Below are 13,889 nucleotides of genomic sequence, written 5' to 3'. Positions count from 1 at the left end.
AAAACTGCATAAATACCTGGAGACGTTTTCTGAAGATCTGCCTCTTGGAAGAATTGGGTCATTGAAACACCGCCACCTTCTGGGTAAAATGCTCTCTCACACAGCGCTGTTGAAAGCGGCTGCAAAGAGGAAAGGCAGGAGAAGCGTACAACAGGTTACTTGCACGTTTTATCAACGCTGAGCTGGAGAGCTGCCCGCAGATCACCAGAATAGTCAATGCCTGCTTCATCAGAATAGTCAAACTACAAGGCAGAGATTTCAGGCACGCTTGTGCTGCACGCAAAGCTAGAAACCTTCAGCAGAGCAATTGACACTGAGCAAGCACGGGCCTTGCCATGTGAGCAGGAAAGAGGGATGCTGTAAGAAAGATAACCACTACATCACAGGGATTGGACCCAAATATATTTTAGTCACTTTATTTGTATTTTTATCTATATACATTACATTTCGATTCTCCAAGTTATCAAGGTAGTTACTCTCAAATAGTTTAGTACATCAATTTTATAAAATACAGTTGAAGCAACGTAGATTAGGAATACATACATTATGATACATTAAGTGCTCTGAATAGTCCAGACTCCTACCAGCGAGTGATTAGTTTGGTTCTGGTCATTCTCACAGAGGACAGACCACTCATTCCACAGGTAACTCCAGTGGAGCTCCTTAACCAGCAAGAGTCCTTCATGTGAGTGTCTGGGGACAGAATGCAGCTCTGGGTCACCACAAGACATTTTGCTGCTTAGAAGCATCATGTAGACAAGTTACCACTTCTGAGTGGGACAAGATTTAGATGTCTGTCACAGACCAAAACACAACAGCCAGCCTAACTCAGAAAGGTTGCAGAAGTCTTTGCATTTACAACTGGATTTTGTTTACACACACATACTAAACTTGTGTTAACAAGAAATGAAATACTCTAATCAAAGGGCTTGTTTAACACTCAGACTGTTCCCTTAGGACATCCTTGCATATGCTACAAGTTCACAGGTCTAACAAAGAGGTGTCTCAAAGATATCTTCTGCAAAAACTACTGTTCTTCTTTGAAATCCAGCTTCATAGCAAGTGAAATGCAAGGACAATTCTTATTCTGAAAAGAGAACATCTTGGGAGATCTGTCCAGCTTCTGGGATTTGAACTAGAAATGCTTACCACTTCAGGTTAAGTGCCACCCAAAGATGTCCCAGTTCCAGTTAACACTACTATTTTACCTATGACTAGATCTAAAGTCTAGCCACTGATTCCAGACCAAGATCATTCTTACAAGCCCCTCCAACTGCTATGACTGCTATCCCAAAAGGCTGCAATTCACACATCCAGGTTCTGCATTCACAGGCTACAAAACAGCTGGCCAGAATGGAAGGTTCTCTCATTCCATACACTGCCAATGGCCTCATTCAATCATGTACCGGAGAACAGTAGCCACTATTAGACGACCAGGTTGTTTTTACAGCCAGCTGCTTGAGACTCTGGAGGACAAGCAGTACAGAATATCTACGTAGCACTTGAGTAAGGGTTATTGGTGACAAAACAGAGCTAGCACATCCCAGCTCTACATCAGCTTAGTGCAGATGTCATGACGCTGCCCAAACTCACGGTCCACCAGCCACTGCACATACTGACTAAGGTTGGGTCACCTTAGATTTCAGACAAGACAAATTTTTCCCTGTAAATTTTAGTAGGGGAAGAAAAAAGAACACACGTAAACTGTAATGGAGACCAGAAAAGATTCAGGCTACATATCACACTCTTCCTTCCACATCAATAGACAAACATTCAAAGCCACAGAAATGATTAGAATTGAGCTGATGGATAGGTTGATTCCTCACTACACACAAGGGCCTACAACAAAAAACTAACTAGCTCAGGAGTGCATATCAATATAAGAGACAAGATGTATTCCAGAGGTAATCTTCACTCAGAGCACTGTATTGAACTAGAGAGATTCTGTGCCGGAGAAATCAAGCACTACTGTGTCATCTTTCCACAGCACACATCACTGCAGCTTTCCACGCTACATCCCCAGAAACTGATGGGATGAGAAGTGAGAATACTTTCGTTTCTGCTGCTTCAAGGTCAGCACCTTTGCTCATTGTTTAGAAATGCTTTGCAATGCAGTTCAGGGAAGGGGAAAGACTTCCAATGTAACTGACTGTTGCCTCCTAGCAGCTCAGATCTGAACTGTACTGGTTGCTTTCAGATCCAACAGCTCAGTTCTCAGTCATTTTCTTTCAGTGCTGCCCAGATGTCACTCCTGAACAGAACTGCCACCATCTGCTGCAGAAGAAAATACTGAACATAATAGGAAGAGTGAATAAAATGCATATTTTGACTCACAGTTACAGTGAAGATGGCATTAGCAGGCAACTAATTGGTCAGAATGAGTAATTCATAAAGAGCTACACTGTCCCAGACTCCATGTTTGAAGTCAGTCCTTCCACCAGAGAGTGGAAGTCCAAGGACACTATTCTTGCCTCTCAAACTCACATAAAAAAATAAATTCTTATTTACTGGCCTATATTATTCTGAAGCTAAAAAGTAAGTTTGCCACCTACAAAAACAGGTAAAAAAAAATAATAAAAATGGAAAGAAGTACTTATTGTCATAATGCAGAGATTCTCAGGTCTCTGCATATCTGAACCACCATACATAGAAAACACTGTTCGTTCAGGTTTTTCATTTTACAGAAGACTACATTCATCATCTCAGTGGTGCAAAAAAAGTCTAATACTGCTGAAGAGAAGTTTTACATAGGAATGGCACAGTTAAATGAGATTGGGATGCTTATTCTCAACAACACGTCACAAATACAAGAAAAGCATTCTCCTGGCAAAATTCCATCATGAGGTAAATGCATTGTTTCATTGTTTGAAAGGCTTTGGAAACTGAAATGGATTTGAAGTGATCTGCCAGAAACAATGGTTTCATTAAGGAGAAAGTTGTCGATGTAAGGTAGCATGCATTTCATCAATTTGGTGCCTTCTGCTAAGGGAACAGTTAACCAGTTAACCAGTTATACCAGCTTCATAAGCATAACTGAGCTCTTACATAAAAGGGTACAGTTTTAGTTACCTGTTTCCAAAGAGTTGGGCGACATTTAAATCAATTTCTTATTTAGGATTGAAAGGATACATATCAAGGTTTGCAATATGCTGATCATTTGTATGGGATTCTGCTAAAAATCAAATTACAACAGAGACAGATGTGTACTGCAGTACTGTAACTTACGAGTTGTAGTGATTTAGAGAGTAACGGCATCAGAGCTGCGGAGCTGCCTTTAAAAAAAAAAAAAAAAAAAAAGCACGCGCATAAGTTATTCTTGGGTCCTAAACAGGTCAACTACAGATCACTGCAACCACAGCATAACTTCAGAATTAACTTGATTCTTCCTTCACTCATCCGCATGGGGCAGGAGTGCTTATTTCACATTTGCAATACCACATATCCACTACAGAAACATGAGCTACTCATACTCAACACCAATTAAGGAGTGCAAGACTTATAGAGATCATGTACTTCTGTACCACCATGAAAGAGATAGCGTTGGTTTCAATGCTCATACATGGAGATATCACCACCTTCCCTACCGACAGAGGGAAAGTCTCTCATCAGTGCTCTTCAGCGGTACCGTACAGCTTAAATCCTTGATGAGACTGGCCCACTCATCATCCTTCAAGAAAGGATTAAAGTGCAACAAGCAAATTTCACACCTTACAACATGACGCGTGTGGTCAGTACAGATGTGGAATCCTCTTGCTTACTGCTGGGCAGACCACAGAAAGAGAGTGACCTGTAACACACCATTGTCCACCTGTGCTTTGCCAATATGGGCTTTAGTTTAGCAATTCAGGCCAAGCCCTGTCCAATGGTCTGGCACCATCAGGAAATACTTGTCCATAGCTTCACAAAACCTGGTCCGGTACAGTTCTGGGGAGACCACAGTTGGCATCTTACCTAATGTGCAAAAGTCAAAGGCAGTTAGAAATGGGCTACAAACATACACTGCAGTACAAACAGCTTTCACAAGAAGTTACGGCACCACATGGCACAGGGATGCATATATGCTGTACACAGAACCAACAAGTATGGTTAGATTTTTTTTTTATTATTTCTTAAACATTTGGGAAACAAATGAATTCAAGATCTGGATTAGCTGATGATGAACTGAGAGATGTGGAGCTGTAGGGGCTATCTAGGCTTTTCACACTAGCCCTGATTGTTTTTCCTTCTCTCCAGTTTACATGTCTTTACAGGTTTTTCCAGCACAGATGCAAATTTCTCCCAGGAAAAATGTCACTGTATGGACATGCTCTTATCTTCTCCAGACTTGCAAGCAGTGAGATTGTGAATGTTTCCCTCCCCCTTCTTGAACAACTTTCCTATTAACATGTGACCAATACATGGAAATTGTGCATGAAATATATTTCTCTCATTTCCACATAGGAAACTCATCAGCTCCTCAAAATCTGGGTAGCAGCAGTCAATCATTTGGTAAGGACTCGTCCAAACTAAAATCCCAGACTATATTTGATTTTCTGGACTCAGACAATCTCTTCCGAAACCGGGCAGAAAGGGCTTTTTTGCTAGTATTTGCTACCTCTGTTTTTGTGAGCACTGGATAACCACGAAACAAAACAGAACAGCCTGATAAGTAGATGACTACACCTCATTTTCAGGCATTAGAGTACCTCAAGAGTCTATCATGAAAGCAGACAAATACATGATTTTTTTCTGAAAGCTTTTATTCCTTCCTCTGCTCCACATAATTTAAAGTGTAATTTTGCACGGAAGAAGTTGCAGTCTTACTAGCACAGTTATTAGAAGCTTCCAGCTAAATAAAAAGTAAACAGAACAAAAATAAAGCTTTTAATTACAACCTTACCTTGTCCCCCCAAGATGCCAGTTGACTTCACCACCATTTCAAGTTTTTTGTCCCAGGTAAAAGTGCGAATATAGTCTGTTGTAAGAAAAAAAGAAATCCATACACAGACATGCCATACCTGCTACAACCCAAGTAGTGTTGTTCTAAAACGCGTAATTTCTCCTTTAACAGAGAAGAAAATACAGTAGGCTTCCATAGCCAGAAGAACTCAGGTGTTCACCCTAACAGCAGCTTCACTTCTCAGATTATTCATTCTATTTGGCTGGGGTGAATATGACAGCTTAGAAGTCCTACTTCTACAAGAAGAAAAAAAAATAAATAAAATAAAAAGAAAGCCACTAGCTGACTTTCATCCTAAAAACATATCAGAAGCCTCACTTTGCTGTACCAGCTTCCATTACTTTTCTACAGCTGCTAGTAGCATCAAAACTTGAACACCTAGCCATTTAGGCTAATAGCATTCCTCATCAATGCAGCCACCTGCAAATCTAAGAGATAACACCTCATGAAATGGAGGACTGGAAATACAAATGACTCTGGAAAAGAAGGCTGCAAAGAAAGAAATCAGAACTGTTTCCAAACCAGTTTAAGAAGAATGTGCTTAATGATTACAAGCATACAAACACTCAGGTCTGCAAAAGTGAAGATGATGTTAATCACTTCCAAGATTTTTGCACACAACTGCCTTACTTGCCTAAAGATGGCACTCTACTTTCCAGACACAAGTCAGAAGATGCGGCAAGGGAATTACCTGTTTGACACTCATTATCCCGGTCAGGCTACAAGATCGAGAGTGATTTCAGAATATTTGATCTCCCTCTTCCACCCCTACTTCTCACTGTTTGTTCCTACTCAGATCTCTTCCACTGAAGTTACTATTTAAACAGATACGTAAATATTATTGAACTTAACTTTAAAGATTAAACACATATGAAGACACACAGGTAATTCCATTTCAACTGGAGTCAAAGTGCAGGTTAAAGATCAACTTGATTGTTTTCTCACTACCTGTAAGGCCCCATATGTATATATTCTTCCTAATGTTTCCCAGATATATTTCCACTAACGCAAATGACAGCACAAATGGTACAAGAGCTGGAGAAAAACAAAACTTCCTGCCTTCACTGTGAACACTCATGACAGATGAGGGCAGTATTCCAGCAGCTGGGAGACAAGCTTTCTTAACACACATCTGGGTGGTGGTGATACAGTTCTAAGAGTTCTTCTGAAATCAGAAGAAAGGAGTTTCACGAAAGCAAGCAAAAGGAACGTTTAACTTACCAATAATCCCCACAACCAGCTCATTGTTTGTATCATCACGACCCACCAGCAGGGAATAGTCTATGATGAGGTGGCTGGAGAGGAACTGGGAATCACTGTGTATAGAAGCTCTCAGCACAGCCTTGCAGTGGGAACGGATGTACAAAGGGTTGTCACGGACCATCTTCAGAAGGTTCTCATCCAATAGAACGACATCACAGCTTTCTTTCCCTGTGTCTGTTTTAACATTCCTATTCCGGAGGGAGCCCTTTAAGTCAAAAACCTGTAAACGCAGAACAGCATTACATTTTCCACTTTCTTCTGTAAGATTAAAGACTTGAACATGCTTGACTGCAGTGTTTGAGCAGAGATCACAGCAAGGTAGCTCTTCCCTTCTCACTACAGGGAAGGTAGCAAACAAGATTTAATACAGCAAAAAAAAAAAAAAAAAAAAACAAAAAAAAAAAACAGTTCCCTAAGTGGAGAGTAGCACGTAAATCTATACAAAAGCTCTGCAACTTTAAATCTCAGATTTTAGGCAAGTAATTTCATCAGTGTTCAGTCTAACCTAAGGGAAAACGTGTACCTTTTTTTTTTTTAAATCATATGGGCAAACTCAGTTTCCTAGCCAGCTTACATACTCAAATGCTGACAACAGCAAAAGGCACTGGAGAAAGGAGGTGGGTCCTTCCTTGATGAATCACTTAACATGGGTTGACAAGACAAGAGACAGACCATAGAACACTTTCTCGACTGGAAAACACCTCTGGAGGTCTCTAGCCCAGTGCTCTACTTGAAGCATGTCCAGTTAGAATAGGCCGATCAAGACTTGATTAACTCCAGGGAAAAAGTCCATAATCTTTATTTCTGTAACTACCCCCCTATTTGATGTCAGACACTAGAGGGAAGATAATATTTGTTTCAGTTTCCTTTTCAGCACCAACTTAGTATTTGAAGAGGACTGTCCCTGTCACTTTAAGGTCTCTACTGCCTTACAAAAGCCATTCTCCCTTAACTAAAAAGCAAGGCTGAATTCAAGGCCTCATCACACGCATGAAACGGTTCAGAGACAGAACAGTGAGTTCAAAGCATTAGTACGTAATTTCCTTCACTGTCACCATACATAAGGCTCCCCTTTTAAATACATTAGGAGGTAATACTAGTTAGTTTCATAAAAGCTTTACAAAAAACTGTAGCATTTTGTTTATTAAAATGGTAAGGCTCTCACAGACATCAGATATTCATGGACAAATAAGACTTAACAACTGAAATATGTACTACAGCTATCTGAAAGAGCCAATCTAGTCATCAAATTACTGAGGATCACATAAATACAGGCACTAACTGCCAAGTTAGAGCATATGCAAAAGATAATTACTATTAAGTCTGCTATTGCTCTCAGCCCAGAAAGAGCATGCACTGTAGTGGAACAGAAACTGTCACACATGGCCTTACCTGAGCCATTTTCCTTCCATAGAAAAGGTTTTCCATGACAAGCAGATCCAGTTTCTTTTCAGTGTTGTTTTGAGAGTTCTTATATCCAATTCGATACACCCCAAGGATTTTGGCCAGCGCTGTGGGCTTCTGATTAAGGAAAGACTCTGGGTAAGATCTCTGCATGCAGGCAAGCAATCAGATCTCAGAAGTACCACTGTGCATTGCAGCTTAGAATCTCCTGTGAAATTCCCATGTTTCATCTTGAACATGTTCTTAATACAACTCATATCCCCCAACAGATATTCTTTTTGCTTAAATAAAAATGGTTAATGGGAACATCTACTGGTCCATAAAATACAGAACACAGCCAAACATAAAAGCACTTTTTAAAATACCTTCTGCTGAACTGCATTAGTGATGTAAGTGAAGTAGTGTGGAGCAAAGTCAAGGAATGACTGGACTTCCAGGCGAGGCATCTGCTTCAAGATGAATCTATCATCTGTTTTAATATCAGACAGATGATACACTGTGAGTGACACTTTTTGCAAGTTCTTTAGAACAGCCATACCACTAAAATAGTTTGAAAGACTGCCATTCTCTTAAACTCTTTGCTACCAAAGATATTATAATTCTTTTCTGGCTATGCTCTAAATTTGAATCTACTGGTAAGCCAGAAAGAAGAGACTGCCGAAGTTTGATTTAACTCAATGTTATGGGCTCCTCATATGAATACAATAAAAGCAGCCTACAGACCCTTCTATTCAAGACTTCCTCTAAGCAAGAGACTAAAATTAAATGCTGTTGAAAACAAGGAAATCTTATTGTATGCCATGTGAGATGATCAGAAACAGTATCTTCAATAATCAGATTTTTCCTTGAAGTATACTGAATTTGTTTACTGAAATCCACTCAGCAGAATATCACCTTTCCGCTCAACTGGACTCCCTAGCTGCCAATACTGAAAATAGAACTCCATTTTTTCCTCCTGCGTGTTAATTTTATATTTTAAAAAGTGAAAAAAGCAAGAAAAAAAATCTGATTTTGAATACTCCAAACAACCCACTTAACTTTCCATTCTGACTGACCACTTAACAGTCAGCAATCCTCTGTAATCAGAGATTACAAAACATACTAATCATCACCAGCTCTAAACAACACCCTCTAATTCTAAAAGACGAGGCAGCAGTTTTTACCTTCAGTCACATAGAACGCAGCCCCAGATTTGCCACCTCGTGCCTGCCAGGGCATCGAGTGAGAGAGGGAGCGGATGAAGTCCTCTTCACTGCTCCCCAGTATCACTTCACGCATCTTGTGAAACTCGCCAGCATAATAAATCCTGCAGTAGAACTTGGCATTCGCATCTGAGAACTCTGCAAGAAAACTTCTTCCTCAATAACAGTATGCAATCTCACTACCTGAGATGACACTTAAGCAGATTTTAATAATGTGTCAAAAAATATATATATATATATTACTTCCTTTAACAGCCTGCTCCAATACCTATTGTACCTTGGGCACTTAATACAATTTAAATTAGAGGCTCACAGGAAAAGAAAAAACAAACAAAAAAAAACAAAAAAAACAACCTCCTTTAGGTTAGCCCCCAATAGACACCAAAGGGACAACAAGCCAAATGGAGTAGGAAGGCAGATCATGCAGGTTTTTTTTTGCATTAGACGTGGATTAGAGCAAGCAAAAATGGTATTGCCTTGTTATTAATTTTTTGTCTCTCCTCTTTCATACAGCTATGTAAGAAAAAATAAAAACATGTGAAGTGCTATAGATAGAGCAATCCACCTGAAGACTTCCATTACACGCACAAGGAAAAAGAGTTTTGTCAGCTAAGACTTCAAGTTGTTATGTAAAACTCACGGAGTTCCACATGGGGATTCACCAGCTGTTTCTTCTGTCCATCTCCTCCATCTACCTCATCTGAAAGCATAAAGGACTTCTTCATTATCATCATCATTTAAAGAGCTATGCAAGACAATGCTTGTAAATCTGTATTATGAGAAAATTACTTTCTTTTCTTCAAGAATACATTGGCAACTACAGAATTAGAGGCATAGCAGCACTTATACGTATGCTAGAATACTGATATTCCTAGCACACAAGTTTTCTCTTTGTTTTCTCTCTTTGCTTAGCGTGAGCATAAACAGGAAGTTAAACAAGAAGCAAGGAAGAGATAACTCCTAAAATAACAGATATCATGGGCTGATAAACTGAAATCAATTTATATTCAAACTACTCAACATCCTTTTAGGTACAGGGGTTTAAAAGGCCCTATTTTTCTATTTCTTTTAAAAAGCAAAGCAAAATCCATAGGACAAATCTACATTTTGTGCTTTGGTCATGTGTTTCCAATGCATTCTGGGGTTGGAAAATGTTAAAACCACTGAAGAAGTATGAACTGGAATGTATTCTGGGCCTTTTAAGTATGAATGAGGTTTGGAAGAATTAGCACTTCAAAACAGAAGATGGATTCAACAGCAGCAGCCTTGTACCTTGTGGCTCTGCTCCTTGGTTCTCCGCTCCCTCTTTACCCATCTGTCCAACCTGGTAATAAGCGCTGTCAGCACCACGTAAGGTCTCCTTCTTCTGGGAAGACAGGTCTGGGCTCTTCCCTCCCGTGCCACGGAAGAAAGACAAAACACTAGATGGTTTCTTTGCTACAGCAAAAAGAATAAACAAGATGGTACTGGCATTACCAGAAGCAGTTTAATAAAGGCTTTAGTCAGACAAGCATTCTCCATTCATTGTTCCAACTGGAGGGGTGACATCACCCAGCAAACCTGCAATTCTTCAGGCAACCACTGTCCGTTCAGCAGATTTAATGTCCTGAATGACACTGTGGAATGATGGAGTCATTCAAGAGAGCACACTTCACAAGAACAATAAATACAAGCTCCAGCCACTGTTTCTGCTTGCTTGTCTGAAGCATCAACATTTCAAATGCAACAAATACAATTCAAAACAGGAATTGTAGCACAAGCCATAAAGAAAATGGTGGAGGAGGAGTACAACACAGAAGCCTACCCCACTGGCATCCCAAAGCCACACAAAAAGTGTGAGGACCTGCCTCTCTATCTAAAAATATTTGGTGTCATTTTAAACAAGGCAGAGCTGAAGAGATCAGAACATAAAGGCATCATGCCCCACTGCATATGTTCAGCCCAAGAATAAATTATGTGCCATTATATAGTAATAACACATTAAAGCATAGGATGGTAACATTATCTCTTAAGAATCAGAGAAAGCTATTATGAACAGAGACTTATAAAAAAATACAGTATGTTCTACATCAAGTTGATTGCAAGACAAGTCACAATTTAAATAGGACAAAACTCAGCAAGCCCAGCTGGAACAAGACGATGGTACTTAGACCGCATTTCCTCTGTTATAACAACTTTCAGAAGAGTTCAAACAGATTGAATAGACTGAAGTCTGAAATCAATATATCATATACAGGACTTTGAAAATGTCTTACGTTGTTCCACTTCAGCAGCACGATTTGAAGGACCCATGTTAGCCTCAGGCAGGCGCACAGGACTACCACTCTTTGGTTTGCCATCTGATGTACTGAAAGGAAAAATGTCATAGTAAGGGCAACAAACAGCTGAGACACTACTGCTTTACTCCCATTGTAAAGGGAAGGGAGTTGTGACAAGGTGGGGGTCAGCCTGCTCTCCCACGCAACTAGCAATAGGACGTGAGGGAAGAGCCTCAAGTTGTGCAGGGGAGATTCAGATTGGACACTAGGAAATCAAGTCAGTCAGAATAGGCTGTCCAGGGCTCCCAGCCCTGGAGGTGTTCAAGAAACATTCAGATGCTCTACTGAGAGACATGGTCCAGTGGAAAATTCTGATGATAGGTGGACAGCTGGACCGGATGATCTTGGAGATCTTTTTCAATCTTGGTGATACTAAGATTCTAGTTATTTCTCCTCCATGCCTAGCAGCACATGCTGCTAAGGGAAAAGGATACAGTGTGAAGTTGTGACAATACAGAACTCCTCAGAGTTGTTCATTTTCTCCTCTCTGACAAAACCTCTTAGAGCTCCTTAGCAACAGTTGCTTCCATCATCACAGGCAAGTTAAACAAGGCCAGTGCTTCCTATCACACGTGTGGTCAAGGGACAGGTGAGTGAGCCAGCAGAGCCAGATTCCAATCAGAATGCAGAGATCCTAACAGTGGCATATTCTCTAGGTCCTCACTGTGGCTGCTTCACAACAACTGCTTTGTTACTATAGTTTCCTCCATTTAATGTAGTCCCTACATCTAACCTGTTTGCCTGTAGTCCTTCTTCAGTACCGTTTTTTGGAGATGCTTTGGACAACTCATCAAGGGCATTTCTATATTCCTTGCAACTGAAGGAGAAAAAGATAATGAAAATAAATAAGTAAAAGTTTTTCTCTGGGAAACCTTGCTAACCAATTTAAAGATTCAGTTCAGAGACAGCAAACAAACCTACAGTAGGAAATGCTTCCATTACTTTTCCTTACAGTTAGGATTATTTCCTTTATGACAGCTGCTGCTTCAGATCGTACTGTGGGAAAAATTTCAACATTGTTGCTTCTGCAGTTTAAGAATGAGCTACTCAAAGTCTATTGCCTGGTGCCAAGAAAGCTCCAAGGTTTACAGAAGTAGCTGGTTTGCAGAGCTGAGCAGTAGCAGGAGCTGCTGTAACTGAAGGCAGGCAAGGGAGAGATTGTTTTACAAATAGTCAGTTTCCTTAGTTCAGTTGCACTGTCTCCACACCAGAGAATTGAGCTAACTTCATTCACTTTATTTCACTGCATTTATTTCTTCTTCTATCACCATTAGCTTCAACAGAACACCATAATTAAATCATTTGTTTGCAGGTAGAAAAAGCCTGAAATCCATCTGAAAGCTGGAAAACCTACATTCCATATCTCAGCAGTATAAGTAGACAACTTCAGCTCTGTCAGAAACTCTCAAAGCAGCTGAGTGATTGAACTGTCATGCTTGTTTCCTCCCACTAGGATTTAAGTATTCCCTGCACAGAAAAGTTCCATAATATAACATTTCAGATAAAGAGTAAGTAAAACCAGTACCTGAGAGCAAAAGCTATGATGGAGCTTGGTTCTTTCTCACAGACTGCAATAGGTACGCGCTCATGCTCGTACATTAGGTAGTGCTTATCTGGGTCACTGGATGAAAATGGAATACAGAGACTATTAGCAGAGCACAGAAGTTTATGAAAAGGTTAATTTTTGGCCAAAACCCAATCTCTTCACTGCACTCTAGGCACAAGCTGCAAGTTTTAGCACGGAGCCAAAGCGTTCCAGATCAGCGTCTCCCAAGAGGCGCACGCATAGCTAGCTGTGTGGTTAAATCTGACTGGTAATGTGTTAGAGCAATCACCATGTCAAGCAAGCTTCTAGTATCAGAGGACCAGCTCTAAGTTAAAGTCTATTTCTGTTTAGCAGCCACTGTTTCTATTGGCACTAAAACCTGCCAGTTTGCTTTAACTGTCCTACAGGATAGTCTGCAAAGTGAAGTTAGGAGGCAAAAAAAAAATTTCAGAAACCTCCCCAAAGCCTCCTGAGTTTCCACCAGATTTTCTTTAACTTCCCTATAAGATTCTGTCATTTAACTTTTACCTTACTAGCCCGTGACCTCCACTGCTACCCAAGGGTAGAAGTCAGATTTTAAACTTAGGCTGCCAAACATTAGGTTCATGTCAAACAAGAAACACTACAACACATACAGACAGAGTAGCTGAAAAAACTTTCCAGCCTGCTCATTTTCACGTGAGAGGGACTTGAGGGCACATGCAGCAGCCACTGAACCTGACCTACACCCAGACAATGCCCATTTGAGTCCAACCCTTGGGAGAGGTCTGGAAGCAAAAAGAAGAAGCAGGCATGTAGCTTTAGTAAGTCTTTATTACAGAAGGACACTTCTGTTCCCTCCCTGAAGCAAGTTAGAAAGCACCTCTCTTTCCCCTCTTAAAAGACTTCTGGAGTGGCATGCCTACTAGAAAAAAGAGAATCTGATAAAAGGGTCAGGACCATAGGTTTGAGCTTTGCGTTGGGCAGTGGGATGTGACCTAGTGGGCAGAGCCCACGATTCTACAAGGGTATAATAGAAGAAGGATTGCGTCACTAATAAGAAAAGGGGGCAACCTACAAACACTTAGGAAAGGAAAATTTCTTGTCTTGCAGAAGATCAGCTTATTTGGATGCAAACCCAGTAATGACTTAAATTATATACAAAGCAAAAAAAGCACGCATAGCTCTGTCTACAGTTTTACCAGGCTACTTGTTCGTACATCATATGTATTATGCAG

At 40.4% G+C, this 13,889-nt stretch overlaps 1 protein-coding gene across 14 annotated transcripts in view; it reads right to left on the bottom strand.

Annotated features, from left to right (window-relative positions):
- Positions 1–13,889, bottom strand: part of PIKFYVE (phosphoinositide kinase, FYVE-type zinc finger containing) — an 81,675-nt gene that overhangs the window by 18,498 nt on the left and 49,288 nt on the right. For 6 of the 14 annotated variants that reach the window (XR_006169449.1, XR_006169448.1, XR_006169450.1 and 3 more), the window contains exons 32-43: positions 12,652–12,747; positions 11,860–11,943; positions 11,064–11,155; positions 10,081–10,245; positions 9,449–9,508; positions 8,770–8,946; positions 7,972–8,075; positions 7,595–7,723; positions 6,161–6,422; positions 4,880–4,954; positions 3,226–3,951; positions 17–119 (exon numbers count right to left, since the gene is read on the bottom strand). Coding sequence is in view for 6 of the 14 variants with exons in the window: in XM_042822412.1 (XP_042678346.1) it covers positions 3,836–3,951; positions 4,880–4,954; positions 6,161–6,422; positions 7,595–7,723; positions 7,972–8,075; positions 8,770–8,946; positions 9,449–9,508; positions 10,081–10,245; positions 11,064–11,155; positions 11,860–11,943; positions 12,652–12,747 (1,360 nt within the window). In the remaining 8 variants the exon portion in view is untranslated. Of the gene's footprint in view, positions 1–16; positions 120–400; positions 3,952–4,879; positions 4,955–6,160; positions 6,423–7,594; positions 7,724–7,971; positions 8,076–8,769; positions 8,947–9,448; positions 9,509–10,080; positions 10,246–11,063; positions 11,156–11,859; positions 11,944–12,651; positions 12,748–13,889 lie in introns of those variants that run through there. The other 8 variants (XM_042822412.1, XM_042822416.1, XM_042822414.1 and 5 more) reach the window with 3 other exon arrangements.

Source organism: Centrocercus urophasianus, unplaced genomic scaffold (assembly GCF_019232065.1).
Source record: "Centrocercus urophasianus isolate 14NV4802_14NV808 unplaced genomic scaffold, USGS_Curo_1.0 seq_20, whole genome shotgun sequence".
In the NCBI taxonomy this organism is placed as follows: Eukaryota; Metazoa; Chordata; class Aves; order Galliformes; family Phasianidae; genus Centrocercus; species Centrocercus urophasianus.
This window is presented reverse-complemented; position numbering and strand designations above follow the sequence as displayed.